This window comes from Panthera pardus, unplaced genomic scaffold, assembly GCF_024362965.1.
Source record: "Panthera pardus isolate Hobbes unplaced genomic scaffold, ASM2436296v1 HiC_scaffold_21, whole genome shotgun sequence".
In the NCBI taxonomy this organism is placed as follows: domain Eukaryota; kingdom Metazoa; phylum Chordata; class Mammalia; order Carnivora; family Felidae; genus Panthera; species Panthera pardus.
Genome location: NW_026526777.1, coordinates 23,952,792 through 23,971,998, shown reverse-complemented (window position 1 = coordinate 23,971,998; position 19,207 = coordinate 23,952,792). Strand labels below are relative to the sequence as shown.

General features: G+C 35.8%; 1 protein-coding gene across 8 annotated transcripts in view; it reads left to right on the top strand.

The window, feature by feature from the left end:
* Window positions 1-19,207, top strand: part of KCNT2 (potassium sodium-activated channel subfamily T member 2) — a 364,046-nt gene that overhangs the window by 288,809 nt on the left and 56,030 nt on the right. For all 8 annotated transcript variants that reach the window (XR_008424552.1, XR_008424553.1, XM_019465585.2 and 5 more), the window contains 2 exons: window positions 6,139-6,250; window positions 16,734-16,835. Coding sequence is in view for 6 of the 8 variants with exons in the window: in XM_019465585.2 (XP_019321130.1) it covers window positions 6,139-6,250; window positions 16,734-16,835 (214 nt within the window). In the remaining 2 variants the exon portion in view is untranslated. The remainder of the gene's footprint in view (window positions 1-6,138; window positions 6,251-16,733; window positions 16,836-19,207) is intronic.

The following is a 19,207-nucleotide window of genomic DNA, read 5'->3' as shown; positions in this document are numbered from 1 at the left end:
GTACAGTGCCTCACAAGCAATGAGACACTTTCCCGGAGAGATTTTGGGCAAGACTGAGATTTACAGAATGTTAGAAGAGGCAACATGGAAACAGGGCATGATGGGCTAGGAGGTCAGGCATTTGCTAAGGCTAGTAATAGATCCTGTTTTCTAGCATAAGCTGAGCTAGCTAAAGCTGAGTTGGAGGATTAGGGTTGGTGTATATTAGGTTTCCTTGATAGATATTTACCAAAAGTACAGGCTGACATGTTTAGATTTGTAACATGGGCCAGGCCACTGAGACAGCCTCTGTTTTGTGGGTCCCAAAATACAAATTAACGTTATCACAGAGACAGAAAAGTTATCTAAGTTTTTAGTTTGCTGGCATGGCAACCCAACAGGAGAAGCTCCATCGTGGTCCTAGAATTTTTTTCAATAATAATATCACGAAAATATCTCAGCCAGTCCTTATATCTTCATGAATATCATTAATTTCCTCAAACAAGAGCCGAATTCTAATCTTCTCTGTAGCTGTATATATTAAGCAAGTTAAGATTACCTTCTGCTGTTGCTCTGTATAGAGCAATGCTACATTTTATTAGCATTAGTTTGTAAATACCATTTATCTTGGTTATTTTGACATTCCATTTTGACATGGGGCATTTTGACCTTTACATTTTCAGCTTTTAAAACTACTAAAGAATATGTTAGAGGAATCTTCAATCTGTGGTTGTATTAGAGTCCAGAACATAAGAATGAGATGGAATTCAAATATGAAATGAAAGCAACAGTGCTCTAGTTCTAGGTATTGATAAAAACTGGTATGATTTGTTTTGCTAGCTAGGAATAGGGTTAAATTTGTTGTTATTCAGAAGCTCACAGTGACCACTTGAACCCGTACCTGCCCAGCTTACTCTACAGCTTCACTTGACAAGGTCTCTCTTTTGTCCAGATTGTCCAAGGACCTTTCAGAGTTACTCAGTCCCAAAAGACCAAAGGCAAAATAGGAGAAGCTCACTAATTCACTAGCAGTATATTTGGGTGGCGGGGCTAGGAAGAATTAGAGAACAGTTGGGGGCATCGGGAGAATTCCTTTTCATCTGGAATTGCATTTATAACTCAAACATAGTTTTGTAATTGAAAACTGGATTACACAATTCAATTGTCTTTATCCAGTAGGGCAATTATATATTTGCTGGTTTGGCCCTTGCATGTTTCTTCCAGAGAACCTACCCAGGAAGTGTTTTATTTTCCATATCCAGAATCTGGAGCATGACATACAAAGTGTTAACACTCAGATGTTTGATAAACATTCCTTAAGTTTGTTCTGGGATGGCTGGGACAAGAGGGGCCTCCAGCCTCAGCCAAGCTTTGTCACCAGAACAACCTAAGCAGGCCCTGTATTGATCACTTGCCCAAATTTGTTCCTTCACTTACGATGAGTTTACCTTTGTGGGTTCGGAGTAGTCCTTTATAGTAAGCAGCAAACTCCTTCAGGGACAATCTATTCCAGAGGTTCCAGATTCTCTAGGTAAGAGAGTATCTCTAGTACTTTACTCTGAAGAGATTCCTTGAATCCTAAACAACTGGCCCATCAACCTTAGAGACCATTTCAAAGTACCAAAGACTATAGGAGATAAGGTCTTTTCAAGTCAAATATGGCTAAGCCTCTTTCTCTCCTGTGCCTATGGACCTTAGTTTATACATCTAAGAGAAAACACTCATGGGTCATTCTCCTTGAAAGATCTGCTAAGTGAGTGTCTGATTTCCAAATTGAAAGAAAAGCAGGTCCTCACTTTAAAATTTAAGTGTCTCTTGCTAAAGTTTTACCTCACAAGCACTTGGTGTATTGAAAATATTGCCTGTTTTCACATTTTTATGAACAAGTGTTAATATCTAAACTAAATTTAAAGAAGCATGCCAAAATGTGCCTTGAATTAAAAACAACCACTTCAAAATGGCCATGTCATCTATCGCTATTCTCATTTAACTGAACAAAAAAAAGACGATATTGAAAGCAACTTACTGGCTCATCCTATCCTATATAGGAAAAAAAAATGGCCGATTCAAACCAACAGCCTAAGTCTGTGTATCAGGAGAAAGGGAGAGGAGAAAATTAACTCAAGGAGTCGTGAAGCAAATGTTTTTCTAGAGAGCACACAAGATAGATAAACATTAGTTTAATACAGAATGGGTACAAAAGTAAATACTTGCTAATTTTAAAAGACGAACTAAGGTATATTAAAAATTTTTTTAATTTATTTGAGCAAAAATCAGTTCAGATTTGTCAGTGCCAGGTAGGAAGTAGTTAGAAACACTCCATGGACAGGAGTGAGGGACTTACAGAGAAGAGGCAGAAGTAAAGCAAAGAAATAATTGATCAGCTACAGCTTAAGTGGTTGTATTATTTGAGAAAGCCTAGTTGACTGTTTGTGATTGGCTGGCCTTTGGTTTTGATTTCTTAACCTTGAGGCATGTATAGGTTGAGGTGTTGATTTGTTTAAGTAACCTGCTAAGGTGTTAGAGCCATCTCAGTCTAATGGCCTCCTTATTTAATTAACATTAGTTTTGTTTGCATTGTAAAAGTCCAGGAATGATTTAGTTCAGAAGTCTCTTAGGCTGATTTTGTTTTAATATAAAGATATTTTTGCTTTTGAATTTTTTCCTAAAATGTAGCTGATGAAACTGGTAAGATAATCAGTGCTCTGGCAATGGGAACATTCATTCAAGTCATGGATCTGTGTATTGCAGGAATCCGAGAAATTCATGCATTAACCCCATAGTAGGTCAGGAGGACGTCTACAAACACCTACACTTGTGATTTATTCATGGTATTATTGAGCATCTAGTAAGTTTGGGGACTATACAGAATGCTATGGCTGAGCAGTGCCTAAAGCAGACATAGTGATCAGTAGTGATTAAGTAGTGATAGTCTAAGCAGGGAACATATTAAACAAGAGATTCCAGTAGAGAATTATAAATGTAGCAGCTACTGAAAAGAGTATAGTGTTACACAGGTACAGACAACAAGAATGTATGATCTAGTCCAGTGGATCAAGGAACACCTACCTGTTATCTCCCTGAAGAATTTACTCAGTTGTTTACTTGATAGACTAAGCAGGCAAGGAGAGGAGTAGAACATTCCACAAGGGGGCAGCATATCCAAAGGCTCTGAGGTATCGAGGCGGGCAAAGTTGATGACTTGGAGCAGAGCAAGTGGAAGACTGACAACGTGAGGCTGAAGTCTGAATCTGAATCAGAATATTCATGGCTTTGTAGAGCACGGTAGCAAGTTGATCTTCATTATAAGAACAACAGGAAGGAAATCACTGAAGGATAGAGTTTAAAAATACTATTTTAGCTACGACATGAAGAGTGGTTTGAGGGGAAAGTAAGAGGAGGGGAGAGCTGTGCAGTTAGAAGACTTGCATCCCCAGGATGCAAAGAGCATAAATGGCAAGTTAAAAAATAAAATCAAAAAAGAATATTGTCTTTATGTTGGCACAAGTAAGATATTATTATTGGCACAATAATCATAGTTATTGAGGAAATGTCATACCTCTGTATGTGGGAAAAGACATAATTGAAAATACTGATAATGAATATGTATAAATACAAGAATGATTCATTTATGTAGTGCAGAAATATTTTTATTATTTTGATTGGTTTACATAGATAAAAAAATTACATACAGGAGATATCTGATATCTCAGACTTAAAGTGTTTAAAAAGTATTTTTAAAAGATTAAAATATATTCATATTTATTTTAGTGTTGAGAGCCAATTGTAATCTGAAACTGGTTTTTTACATATCTAAGTGAGTCTCTATACCTATATATTAATATATATGTTTGTTATTCTGAAACATCATTCCTAGCCACCACAACAGATCAAAATTTATAGTGTAGCACACTAGCTCCGTTTTTTTAATTAAAATATTGTGAACATTTTCCAGATTTGTATGCCCTTATGTTTGTTTTTCTTGAAAATATAATTGCAGGTAGTCTAGACTTCTCCCAGTGGTCTGTCAAGTAGAGTATACAGTGTGTTTTTCATCTTCTATTAGTTAGCATAACTGGGCATGTCTGTCAAAAGTATTTTTTGAATAAATTATACCAAGCAGAGAATTAGTCCATAGAGATTTTGCACCTCTCCACAATGATACTTACATCACTCAGTCAGGACATAAATTAATTGTAGAAAAGTTTTAAATAGAAAAAAATATTATTTTTCTTGTTTTTAATGTTTATTTTTGTTTTTGAGAGAGAGAGAGAGAGACAGAGACAGAATGCGAGTGGGTTAGGGGCAGAGAGAGAGAGAGGGAGATGCAGAATCTGAAGCAGGCTCCAGGCTCTGAGCTGTCAGCACAGAGTACAATGCAGAGCTTGAACTCGTGAACCGTGAGATCATGACCTGAGCTTAACCAACTGAGCCACCCAGGCATCCCAGACCATATTATTTTTCAATTACAGTATTGCTTTATTATGATCTAGTACCTAGGGAAAAAATACATTTATTATGTCATTTTATTTCTAAAGTGTTTTATACTCAAAATGTGTTTAGGTCCTATTAAAGCCCAGAAATAGATTTACAGATTCATATTTTAAGATACATAATTAAAGTTACTAAAAAACCAAATGTATGAATGTATTATAATTGAATGTAAGTAATAGTTTATAGATATAAAAGGCAATGCACTAAAACATTTCATTAAAGTATTATTTAGTTCTAGATTTTCACTAGGTGGCAGACGTAGACAATGCATTCACTTTCTCAGTTTCAAATAACATAATGGTATTGGTTCATTTATATAGAACAGAAACAGCACATCATATAAACTTTTTGGTTCTATCTAATTTCAACTCTACAAGTCACTTAAATACAATGACCAGATCAACCAATCATATTATCATTCACTGTTACTCAGCTCTCAAGTATATAGCTACACATTTCTACTTGATATAATGTGTTAGAAATCATCCCAAGTAATCCCACAAAAGTATCCAAAGTTTGAAAAATAATATGTATGAAAGATAAAAGCTATATTTCGCAGAGAAAATTTAAACTTTCCAAAAGATGAAATAAATTTTCATTGTTTTGCAGCTATGTTTTTCTCACAAATTACTTCTCTGGCCTTATATCTCAACACTGTCCTGGATGCTTCTCACAAGCTATCCATTTACTGGTGCTTAATGCTGCATAGTCTGTGAGATTCAGTCAGCCATATTTATCACTCTTATAAAAATATATACAGCCTTATAACTTACACATTTTTATAGTTTCCTCTACTGGGTAGTAGAGTCTAATTTAAAGGCCATCATATCTCTTTATACCTCTTTTTAGGTCTTGGAGACCAGAGCTTTCCAATAACAAACACTTCATTATTATTTATTAAATTAGATATTAAAAATATGCCTCAGTTAATAGAAATAACAAAATGAAGTTATGATCGGACAACTATTATCTTGCGTGTGTGTGTGTGTGTGTGTGTGTGTGTGTGTGTGTTTTGGGAGAAGGTGGTGAATAAGAAGGAAGCTAATGCAAAGCTATGGGACGTGTGAAAACTCTCAGGATCTTTCTAGAATAACACTATCAGTTGAGCCTTGGCCTCAATTCATTACAATGAAATGTTATTTGAGTTAAAATATTTTCTTTTCTCAGGAGATCATTATAGCAAGATGTGACCTTCAAAATCGCATACTATGAGAATAGGGAATCTTAGAAGATCAAAGAACTCATATTATGGACAATAAGCTCATCACGTGGAATTTTTGTCAATTGTCATATTCATCTTATAAATTTCTCTTTTGATATTATCCACAAAGTCACTTGTGACTTCTTAAATTAGCTTCATGAGCTTCTTTTCTATGCCATTTCATAATTGTAGAGAGAAAAATATCTAATAAAAAGCCAAATTACTAAATTTATTTTTCTTACAGTGCTAAAATGTTGGTTAAAATATTCTTTGGGAAATAGCATTTCATTTTTCTTGCATTGTACAGACAGTTTATGTGACAATGCCTGCTGTTGTAATTGAATGTAGTTTTATGCCTAAGGCTAGGAATCACTCACTCATAAATATGTTGTTACAAAATATACCATATTGGATTGTTAGTGTGATGCAAATGCTTTTTTGTGTGTGTGTGTTTTTAAATGTAGGTTGTTTTCCAGTCTCAGTATCATCACAGAGCTTACTCACCCAGCCAACATGAGATTCATGCAATTCAGAGCCAAAGACTGTTACTCTCTTGCTCTTTCAAAACTGGAAAAGGTAAGACTTCCTATTAAGGAGGTTGCATTTAACTATTTTTCTTGAAAGAGTAACTCTGAAATTCCTGTATATAGAAAGAAATGCCATGGGATAGTAAAAATAAAAATGCTGCTGTGAATTCTTGTTTTGGAGCTAAAAATCTTTGTTTATAATTTTTTAAGGGAGTTGATGGATTTGAACCATTGGTATCACAAGTGACCATACTGAAGATATCTTGTTCTCTCATCATTTATTATAGATTGAAAGCATGATTTAAGAAAGAGTTGAATGCAACAAGAATGCATATACCCGCTTATAATGTCAGTTATATTGATAATATCATGAGCGCTATGTCAAGAAATCCATGTTGTATAGAAGGCTTTGCAGTTTAAAATAATCCTTAAGGCCTTAGAAAAGGCTTTCTTGAAAGTTAGCTTCCCAGATGTCACCAACACAATCTGAGACAAAGCTGAGTTTATTGCTTACTTAGATAAGGGAGATGGTCATCTCAGAACTTTGGCAGTGCTTTAAAACTGGGTCAAAGTTTATTGGGTTTTGGAAATCTTATTTAGTGAGGGTCTTTTGAAGTGGGAGTTTGATTAGGATTCACAAGGGATCAGGGTAATGTGAACGGACAAAGTAGTTATGTGGACAGAGAGGTGTGGTTTCCATGCTTAATGTCTAGACAGAGTGTCAGGGTAAATGGTTTTTGCATGCAGCATTGACTTGATATTAGTATACTGGGAGAATTTCATATAGAGAAAACAATAAGATTCAATCTTATACATGTGAAAATGTGTTAAGTCTGTTCTATCTTCATTGTTTATAACAATATAAGAGATACAGAAAACGATGCCTTATATTTGTTGTTGTTGTTTGGTTAGTTCATTTTTTCACTTCATTTTGTTTTGATTACATAGTCCTAATTGCTAGGAGATATATTGCTGAGTAAGGGCATTTCTGTACTCTGGTTTGTTGATATCCAGCTTCAGAGCTGGTCACATACATTGTGTCAGTAGAGCCTTCCCACTGTTCCTTTATTGTCATAGTTAAGTTTTGTCAGGCACTGCCTTCAGAAGAGGGAACTGAGTTTAAGCCAGGTAAAATAAGTTTTCCAAGATTACATAGCTGTCAAGTCAGTGCAGAGAATCTTAAAGACATTAGCATTGAGGACAGAAAACTTCCATTATGCCACACTGCTTTAACAACATAGAAAGGGTGGCGGCAGCCATAGTGAATTGGCTCAGCATCCACAGACAAACCCAGTTACCAGGAATCCAGCTGGAATCGGTGCTGGCTTGGTGTCTGATGGTCTCCTTCATGACAAAGTGAGCGAGGATCACCTAGTGATGAAGAATGCAAGCTCCGGAGTTCGATTGGTCCATTTCTCTACTACTTTCTAGGAATGGAACCTGGCTAAATAAATTATTTACACATTGATAGCTTTGGGATTCTTCTCTGGAAATAATGGTAATAGACAAATAATAGGATCGCTGCAAGATTACACCGCATGATCTATCCAAAACATTTAGCTGTTTTGTCGTATAGTCAGTACCCAAATAAATGGTACTAAAAACATAATTATAAATTGTTGTGGATGTCACTAATAAACATTCCATTCTGTGTATTCAGTTTTACGCCGAATAGATGTTTCAAGGTCATAACTGTGGAAGATGTTTTCAGTAATGTTGACTGCATGTGTCTATATTTTTGTGTGTCTGTTGCATTAGGGAAAAAGAACAAAATGATATTTTTATTTTTGTTGGGGAATTAATTTAAACTCTTCTGCCAGCCTAGAAATCCTCTTCACAAGTGTAGGAAAGTTTTACTTGCATAAGCATTAAATCAGACTGCAATATATCTCAAGCAATCCACTAAAGAGATTGCAAAAAACAGAAAGGCATCTCATCCTTTTATACAGCCAGGCAAATACAGTCATTTGCATACATGCTAATGTCTTGATAGAAAGGAAAAATAAAACTTCTTGTATTTCTGCAACAAGTAAAAGTTACAACTTCAAGCCCGGCACCTAGGCTAACCTCTCACAGAGACCGAAAGACAGGATGCTTTATGCTCACATTTCAGAAAGATAGTTCTAAAGCTCCCAAGAAAGACTTCACTGATTTGCAAAAACTGACTACAGATTATTCAGGTTTTCAAAAGGTTTGCATCCCACTCAACTAGAGAAAGAACTTACAACCGCAAGTTTTCTAGGGGAAATGCTTTAGCAAAAAAGAGCAGGAAGGAATGAGTTTTCTTTGTCTTTTGGCATCAGGGGAATTCACTTATTTTTTAGATTTGTATTTACTCTGACATGCTCTAGATATTTCCCAAAATAAATAAAGGAATTCGGTACATTCCCTAATTGTTTAGAAGTAGAGGGGCCAGGGGAATTGGAATTAAAACCAATTGGTTTGGAGGTTATAAAGTCATAGGAAATTCTTTTCAATTCAGTCATTACCACTTTGTTCATCTAAATAAGGATTTGGTACATAGAAAGTTTTTAGACTTTTGAACTGTTTTGACTTAAATTGTGTTCCTCCCCCTCAAAAAAACATGTGTTGGAGTCCTAACCTCTAGTACCTCTGAATGTGATCTTATTTGAAGATAAGGTTTTTATAGGGGTAATTGGATTAAAGAAGACCATTGGGGGGGGGTCCTAATCTAATACAGTTGGCATTCTTATAACAATAGTAAATTTGGACACAGAAACAGACACACATAAAGGGAAGACAATGGGAAGAGAAACAGGGAGAAGACAGCCATTCACAAGTCAAGAACAGCCTGGAACAGATCCTTCACTTAAAATCCTCAGAAGCAACCGATGGTGGTGACATGTTAATTTCAGACTTCCAACCTCCAGAGCTCTCAGGCAATAAATTTCTGTTGTGTAAGCCACCCGGTCTGGAGTACTTTGTTAGGGCAGCGCTAGGAAACTAACACATGTGCCATCAATGATATGGTAACTGTTCATTTCCAGTCAGTGCTTTTTATCTGATATAAATACAGCTAACTTATCTCTTAAAGTAATTATCTTTCTTTGTCTTCTGGATGCAAGGAGATATTTTTAGGATTAGGAAACTGACCTTTATTTCTAGTATTTGAGTATCACGTTCTAGAGTTACATTGGCTGAGGAATAGGTAGATTTTTATTCTTTTGAATGTAATTATGAATATCATTTTATTCTATCTATAATTAGATGCACTTACACAGATGAAACCTTCACCTTTAGAAACATAATCAGTTTTTGAATTAGAAACAAACAACAGCTGGGCTGCTTGCCACACTTTTTTGACACTAAGTGGTTTCCATTTAAACTCAAGAAATGCTGGAATTGGTCAGGATGCTTGTGGAAGATTAGATTGCTTTGACCCTGGCTGCTTTACTTGTGTGATGATTACATTTGGGTGGTTTCCTGGTAGACCCTGCATTCTAATAGAACCTTGGTTGCCATTGGTAATGCAAGTAATAATCTGTAAGGATTCTCTGGAAGAGGCCACTCACGGAAGAATATCCACAATAATAACTTCCATTAGGAAGAGGAGAGAACTGAGAACATGGAAGGATTACTGGTCTGTGACAATGATGTGAGCAATAGATATTGTTGAGGACCTCCGTCTGTTCTTATAAAAAGAAAAGTCCTTGATTATTCCTTGATTACTTTTCTTAGATTTGCTGTCTGGAGGTATTCCTTTTTCTGTTGTTTTATGTGACCCCTGTCTCAACGCAAGCTTCTTCCTAAGCTATTTTTATCCACGTCACTTTGGGAGTACATACTTCTTGCAGCCTGTGTGAGTTTTGTATCTTGCTTATTGCTTATGCAAATTTGAAAAAAATCTAAAGATCTTTAAGCTTATGAAAGCACTTTTTTCCCAAGACATTTAAAGTCTAAAGATTTTTCAGACTAGTCTGCTAATTTCTCTCAAAAACTTGATAAACTTCTGGTATACTTACTTCCATAAATTTTTATGGCCAGACTGTCCTCAAAATTCCTTCTTAAAATATAATTTTTGAGTTTTTATTTCTTCGTCTCCTCAATCCATGCATCTCTCTATCTCCTTGGAAGCTACCTTGAGGTTATTGAGACAATAGTGTTGGGTTCGACTTTGTTGTTCAATGCCTTGTTTCAGTTTTCTCTCCTGTGCTGTTGGCATTTAGAAGTACACAGTTTTTAAATATTGGAGGCTCCTAATCTCTCAGCTACCTGTTTATTTTTAGTCTCTACTTGAAACTAATTCTTGCCTGAACTACTGCTGTCCTTGTAATGTCCAACGAAAGACAGCAAGCAAATAACTGCATATACACACCAATATTAAACAGATAGAAGTTTTTATGAGCCAGGACTGGGAATGGCAAATAAACTTCCACCCGTATGCCATTGGCTAGAACTCAATCGTGTGTCCACACCAACTTCAAGGGAGACTGGGAAATGTAGTTCAGTCATGTGCCTAAGAAGAATTGGGCAGTAGATTTTGGTGGACAGTCAACATTCTCTGTCACATGCAATATATCACACTGATTTTTTTCAAATGTATATAATCAAGACATTTTCTGAACATTAGTGCTTTAGTTGGCATTTTCCCATCATCTGATCTTTCTTTTGTCATTATCCACTTTTGTTCCTGAGTTGTTTTGCTTTACAATATTCTTTTTGTCCTGGATATTCCCATTACTGCCAGTGTTTTCCCAATATTACTTCCCACATTTGGACATTGGTCATGTTGGGTCATTGAGACTTCCCCTAAAAAAGTAAGTGTAACAGGCATCAGAAACACAGTATTGGAGCTAAGCAGAGATGAAAAATGTGACAGATAATAAGGAAACAAAGAAGAGGAGGACAACAATATGGAAAAGAGAAATTTCTATCTCATTTCCCTCTGAAGACTTATTTCATCTCTCTTGTTTTGATGCATTTCATAAAAAAGCCTTTTATTCATGCAGATGACACAATTTGCTTTAAAACTGCTTCCTTTAAAATGACTTTGGAACTATCACCATTCCTCAATAATGATCATAATTACACTTGAGCAATCATATGGTAATTGCACACTAATGTAAGAGGCAAAGTAATGAAAATATGCATTTAATAGTGTGGTATTGGTATTATATATATATATATATATATGTATATATATACATATATATATATATATATATATGTTTTGTCTGTGTCCCCGGTTCCTAATGCAGAGCTTCAAAAAAATCTTGGAATTTAGGAGTGTCTTTTGTTGTTCATATCTTTCAACCATACCTGATTTTATGCTAAGGAGGCAACTCATAGAGGAGATAGCTTCAGCATGAGAACCAGAAAAAGCAACCTTATGATTAGAATATTGAAACTTTCAATATCTTCATCACCTTCCAAACCTCCAGGGACAGAAGAGGGGCTGGACATTGAGTTTAATCACATGACTAATGACTTAATTAATCGTGTCTACATAATGAAACTGATAAAAACTCTGAAAAACGAGGATTCGAGAGCTTCCTGGTAGGTCAACATATTGATGTACCAAGAAAGCAGCATGTCCTGACTTCATCGGGACAGAAGCTGCCATGCTCACGATCCTTCCAGATTTGCCCTGTGTCCTTTTTTTATCCACCATTCATTTTCATTCTTTATAATAAAATGATAATTATTAAATATAGCATTTTCATGAGTTCTGTGAGCATTCTAGCAAATTATCAAAACTGAGGGAACTGTGGAAAGCCCCAAATTTATAGCAGTCTGGACAGAAGTACAGTTGCCTTGGAGACACATAGGACTTGTGACTGAGGGTAGTCTTGTGGGACTGAGGCCCCTTAACCTCTGGGGTCTGAGTCAACTCTGGGTAGTGTCATAATTGAATTGAATTGTAGGACATCCAGCTGGTGTCACAGAACTGGTGTCAGACTGCAAAGAGTCATGTCTGCAAATCATATCATTTTGTAGTCAGTGATAGAGCAAAATGATAAAAATTGGAGATAGCTTCTGGGAGAAATAAGTGAAGACTATCAGAATTATTTGTTCAACATATCAACTGTGTAAAAGCAAGAAGGCAAATTTTTCATGTTCTCAATTTAAACTGAAGCCAATAAATATTTACTAAGCACCAATTATGAGCCAAATACCTTACTAAATGCTAGAGGTTTCCAATAGAATAAATACTTGCAATTTGTAATGTGATGGGAGGAACAGATAGATATATAGGAACAGACAAAACACATGGCCTTACTTTTTTTGTGTGTGCAAATAATTGGACTACTTTTTGTTCATAATCAAAGTACTAGAATGGCTGAATGCAAGTTTGGTATTAGCTGCCTACATGAGATTTGATTCATCAGGAAAGATTTTTATCCTGTTTTTAAGCAAATATTTACCTTTTCCCTTACTGGTCCACAAAGAATTTGAAGAAAATATTGGTATTAGTTTCTATTTCTTTTGAATGTAGAAAAGCATTACCTGATCCACTCTGGAGGAGTGATAAAATGTTATTTATGTGGATAATTATTAATACCTTTTTAATGGTTATTTATTTTTGAGAGAGAGCACAAATGGGGTGAGAAGCAGAGAGAGAGAGGAGAGAGAGAATCCCAAGCAGGCTCTGTGCTGTCAGTGCTGGGCTCAATGCAGGCCTCGATCTCATAAAATGTGAGATGATGACCTGGGCCAAAATCAAGTGTCAGACGCTTAACTGACTGAGCCACCCAGGTACCCCTGGGCAAAGTCTTTCTTCAGGTATTCTTCAAAACATCATGTCTATGCTGATAACCTAGTCAGAGTGGAATTTCTCCTGTAATTATTGTGTCAGTGGTATTTTCTAACCTTTCCTGTTCCAAAATTTCCCCCAGCAAGAACTATCAGCTGCTTCTGCAGACATTTTATTTGGTTCTAATTCTTGATCTCTTTTCAGTGAGATATCTGCATGTCACATGCTGTTTTGTTTTTCAGACCTTCCCTTGTCATGGGAATTATTGTTGATTTACCTTATTTTACTAATTTTTAAAAGGATACTTGTGTTTTATGAACTATAACTTTTGAACAACATTAAATGGTACTGAACTTACCTTTATTTTTGAAAAGTACATACAGGTAGTTTATTTTATAGTTTATAAAAGCACAAGAAGGAATAGCTGTTGCTTTTCTCAAAACCAAAGCTAATGAAACTGTAAATATTTTAGATCTCTTATTCTGTAAAAAAGCAGAATAAGATCATGCACATGGAATGCATGATTGCTTCCTGTTTGTTTGGCAAACTTGTCTTTTAAGGCTCTACTCTGATGTCACTTCATCTACGACACCATCTGCATCCTCGTGAGGCTTCTTTAATACTTAGACTTCTACAGGCTCACATCACATGGCTTTGTAAATACTTGATTTTAAATCTGTCTGTTAAGCAAAACTATGAATACCTGCAAAATTGGAATCTTCTGTTAATCATCTTTGCATCCTATCAACCCAGTTCAGTGCCTGATACATAACAGTTAATGGATAACTGTTTCTTGATTGCACTGCTTTGTTTTTTCCGAAGCCATGGGAACAGTCAAAACTTTTTTTTTTCCTTTTTTCCCCCTTAATTTAACACACATTGTAAATGTGTTTTTAGTTTACTATATTATTTCTGATATAAGTTACTGTTTAAACAAGATATGAGCTAACAGATCTCTTGACTCATTTCCAACTACGTATCTTATCTTCCAAAGTGGAAACCAAGAGCCTGACCGTACAACCAGTGATACAGATGAATCAAGTGAATCATATGTAAGAAAGAATGAATCTAAAAGGAAGCAGATGCTTTCAATTATGGCCAGTTGTTGACATGACCTATGATATCAGATTTTCCAAATGTAAAAGGAATCAGAAATTTAGACTCTTAGGTTAAGTGTTGGAACTTAGCCTCAGTAAATTCACGCAGGCCAAATGACACTCCTGCAGTTTCAATTGGACTGTGCACTGCCAATGTATAACTGCTAGTGTATGTGTTGTTTTTGAGAGACAGAGGGGTAGATAAATGATACTGTCCCAAGAATCATGCTGGAGGGGCACCTGGGTGGCTCAGTCAGTTAAGCGTCTGACTGCAGCTCAGGTCATGATCTACAGCTTGTGAGTTTCAGCCCCGCATCGGGCTCTGTGCTGACAGCTCAGAGACTGGAGCCTGCTTTGGGTTCTGTGTCTCCCTCTCTCTCTCTCTGCCCCTCCCCCGCTCACACTCTGTCTCTTTCTCAAAAAAATAAATAAACATTAAAAAAATTAAAAAAAAAAAGAATCACACTGGAGTGGATGGTAAGACTAAGTGTTAGTCACGTATAATTTTTCCCCCATATATAAAATGGCATTTATAAAAGGGAGGTTTAAGAAATTAATCCAACTTCTTCTTTGTCTAGAGGAAAGAAATTGTGGAATGTATTCTCATCAAGATGGAATGAGTTACTTGAGCTCTTACTTTTTTATGTAACTTAAAAATTAGTAGGACTCAAAAATTTTATTATAGGATCTTCAGTGTTTTTTCTCCACTATAAGGGAAGTTAATACTAAAAAAGAGAGTAAATCACAAATGCAGAATTGTTCACATACACAGAAGGGCAGCACCCCTCGATAAGGAAGTGTTTTCTGAGTGTGTAAAGCATAATAACCATTTAGAGAATGAGGAGGATTTTCAGAGCTGACATTAAGAACAGTGAATTCTCTAAGATGAGAATATTATCCACTGTGAGGTAGAATCTTAATCTGGGGAAGGAATTTTCGTATCTCATCAGACAGCCAATCTGACTCATCAATATCCATGCTGGGAAGAACTGAGAAGTCATCTCCAAACCACCTACACGTACTGTTCAAACTAAGCGTTCTCGACACCTTGCCTCCTAAATTAGAGAATATACTAGGATGTAATGGACACAGACAAAAATTGGGGCACCACTTGCTTATTTTTCCTTTTGCCCTCTCCCTACAATCTCAAGTGAGGATATTCTTACAGTCTAGACAGTCTTCTCAACCAGATGGATGGGATGAATGTGGTGTAATAACTCGTGTCACTACTTGGAAGGGTCTCATCTGTCCAAGAGCCTCATCTGTCCTCTTGGACAGACCTCATTTGTTTGTCCAGGGGAAGCCCAGGGGTCAAATCACCCTCATGCCTTCACAATAAGCAAGGGCAGTAGTCCTCTTTCATTCTTTGAGCAGTAGTCTTTTGCACACAGTCTTCAAATCGGGGTATGGGAGGCTCTCCTTCCCTTCCTCCAGATTTGCTACTTTGGAAACGGGAGCTTACTTCCTTTGCCTTAAACGCCAAAGTTAACATTGTCATTTGATCATAGCTAAGATATGAGTTTTTTATTTGCTTAGCTGTATCTATTTTTTCCAAGGAAAGGTGGCAGAAACCAGCATTTTTGAGATTACTGTTGGCTAAGTAAAAGATAACTTCCGTTCTTAAGAAGCCCCTTACAATCTTACACAAGCATTTGCTCTCATGTCTTCATTTATTAAGGGAAGTTAATTGCAACAAAATTTTTCAAAAGAAACTCCCATACACTGTGATACACACACACACACATAATACACACACACACAGTTTCTTTTCTTTCTTTCTTTCTTTCTTTCTTTCTTTCTTTCTTTCTTTCTTTCTTTCTTTCTCTTCTTTTTCTTTTTCTTCTTCTTCTTCTTCTTCTTCTTCTTCTTCTTCTTCTTCTTCTTCTTCTTCTTCTTCTTCTTCTCCTCCTCCTCCTCCTCCTCCTCCTCCTCCTCCTCCTCCTCCTCCTCCTCCTTTTTGGCATTTAAAGAACTTAGCTGCAGTTTGGTGTGGCTGGGCACAACTTAAAGGTATTTAGAGAAATGAAAACTCAGATGACAGAAAGTTGGAAACCCCTGGATGTGGTGGCTCCTACCTGCCTGTTTTTGTGTCCTCACATAGGAGAATATCCAAAAGCAAAGCTTCCAGGTGTTATGATACTTTATGTGGTTTTAGGGTTGTTTTTTTTTTTGCATTTTATGAAGTCCTTTATTGTGTTTGTTCTTTTTATTATATTACCTCAAGTCTTTTGCAGAAATATATATGAAGAGTAAATATTTTTAACCTAGAGAACAAACTGGTGGTTACCAGAGGACAGGTGGGTGGGGGATGGGTGAAACAGGTGATGGAGACTAAGGAGGGCATTTGTGATGAGCACCCAGTGTCTAAGTAAGTGTTGAATCACTAGATTCTGCACCTGAAACCAATATTACACTGTATGTTAACTAACTGGAATTTAAATAAAAATTTGAAAGAGTAAACACGTGTTTAATATATGAGAGGATTAACCTTCCTTAATTATTGGGTACTTTAACTGGTGAAGAAAACTTGGTCATGAAAAATAAAGGGACGTATTAAAAATGCAGTTATATACACTTACCACAATGTGTGAAGTCATGTACATTTGTAGCCACCAACCGTTTAATGAAAATATCTTCTTCACATGCATCAGGAAAACATAAGCAGAAAAACGTAAAATATAGAATCCTCACACATTTTTCCATTTCAAATTTCTGAACAGAAAGAACGAGAGAAAGGTTCTAATTTGGCCTTTATGTTTCGACTTCCTTTTGCTGCTGGGAGGGTGTTCAGCATCAGTATGTTGGACACACTTCTGTATCAGGTATGTGGTGTTTCCTTCTTTTCTCTCTATCATATTTATCCTAATCTCACTTAGATTTTATTAAATGAATAATCCCTCTAGTGTTTCTCATGCAGCTGTTACCTTAAGATTGGTTTTGGAAGTAATTCAGTGTTTTATTTTGTGTGGTTCATGACAAATGTGCCTGTGAAATATTTTATAAGAAAAACACTATTTTTCAGAATAATCTATGAAATAATTTTTAGTCATTCTTTAGCATCAGTGTCCTACAGTGTTTACTGTGACATTTTAATACATTTTGCCTATTACTCTCAGCATATTACCACACTAAAAAAAAGAAGCTAAGAAAAAAATGATTATAGTAAAAAAAAGACACCCTTCTTCATAATGCACACTTTTTGGAAATAAGACACCAAATTGATGTCAATAAACTGATAAACCAAGGATGTTTTAAATATCCATTAATTATCGCATACCTTAGAAAATATATTAAAAAGATTTTGCAACATCTAAAACACATTTAGTTTGTTCCTGAACACCAAAGTTAATGTTGTCATTTGATCATAGCTAAGATATTTAGAGATGTTATTTTACACCAATATATTTTAATCTTTTTTTAAGGCTACCAGAAACTGAACAGCAGTAATATTTCATATTCTCTGACTCAAGTAATCAGACAATTTATAAATGTTTCTATTAAGAGAAAAAAGGTATTCATGGAGCTTTAAATTACTTGATAGCTTTAATCTCAAATTACGTATTCAAACATTTTGTTGTGCTATTTTCTTTTTGATTATGTATTTTATGTACCCTCTTTTGCAATGCTTGACTGAATAAACTAATCTGAAGATAGTTAGAGCTGGCCTTCGGGCTAATTATGCCCCTGAATATGCCTCTAGCAATGTCACAAACCATCTGCTTATGCCAGATGAGTCCAGGAACAAATGCAACAGAGGAGAATAAACACTCCTATTCACCCTGAAGTTTCCAGACACATTATCTGGGCACTCCAAGAGGGGACCTCCACCCCCACACACCATTCCCACACATATACTTCTGATCTCTTAAGGGATTGAAGAGCAATCCTGAAACTGAAGATTTTATGTCACTAGCAGTCAAATGGTGGATGTCATTATGCACCAATGTTTTTCAGATTTCTTAGCCCTGGTATCTTATGTTTCAATAAAATCTCACTAGAAAGGCTAATATATGGGGTAAATAGAAGGGAAACTGTTCTATAGAAGTGGAAAGCAGTGGTTATTTCTTTCTCTTCATTTATACCTTATTTTTTTTTGTTGTTATAAATACAAATGTAGGAAGTTGGTGTTTTCTGAAGCTAGCGCCGAAAGCGTGAACTAGAACAATAATTTTCAAAGTAGTAACTGTCTATTTAGCTTTGCCTGACATCAGACAAGATATGTTATGTTTCATTTTTCAGATAGGTAAAGGGTAGTCATTTATGGGTTAAAAATGATATTAGAAATTATAAGTAAATTTCTAAAATTATGTAACAAACATGCGTGTATTCTTAAGATATATACTAAATGCCATCTAATTTTTTTGGTTAATGATTTGAACCCATCCTCTTGAGGATAAATGTTTATATTATGTATTTAAGAACTATTATTAATGACTAGAATTGTACAGTGATTTACTATTAATGTAATTCTATTCTAGACATAATATCATTTGCTTCCTCAAAGAAAACTCTGATATAGGCAGTATTATCAATCACAGTAGAGGAGACACAAGGGCTCAGAAAGATAAATTATCCCATGGTTAGTGTGAACCCGCATCTTCAGACCATGCACATCTCATTTGATTACTCACAACCTCATCCCTGTGGTAAATGAGTCCATATTTGTATAGTGTTTGAGTTTCTTGTGGTACTTTTTTTTTTTTTTAACTTACCAGAAGGTTGTTTTTCTTTATTAATATCTTCTCAGTCATCCTTTTTCTCCTTCCCACTTGAAACACAGATCACTTGTACATTTTTAATAGTTTTCTTAATTTTTCTCTTTGTGGACCTGGAAAACAAATGATTAAAAAATAAGTACTAATGGGGCTCCTGGGTGGCTCAGTCTGTTAAGCGTCCAACTCTTGGTCTCAACTCAGGTCTTGATCTCAGCATCATGAGTTCCAGCCTCATGTTGGGCTCTGTGCTGTGTGTGAAGACTACTTAAAAAAATAAGTATTATCTGCGGAGGCGTCAGGGAGGGGTGGGGGAGAAAAAAGTATTATCGAAAATAAAATTAAATAGATACTAAAGGAAACTGAAAAAAGATTCTTCTGTGATTGAATTATATGAGATTGAATGCATGGATTTTGTGATATCAGGTGGGACTGTCCCTTTTTGGCTCATTCCTACCTCTTGTCTTTGACCTGATGACGTT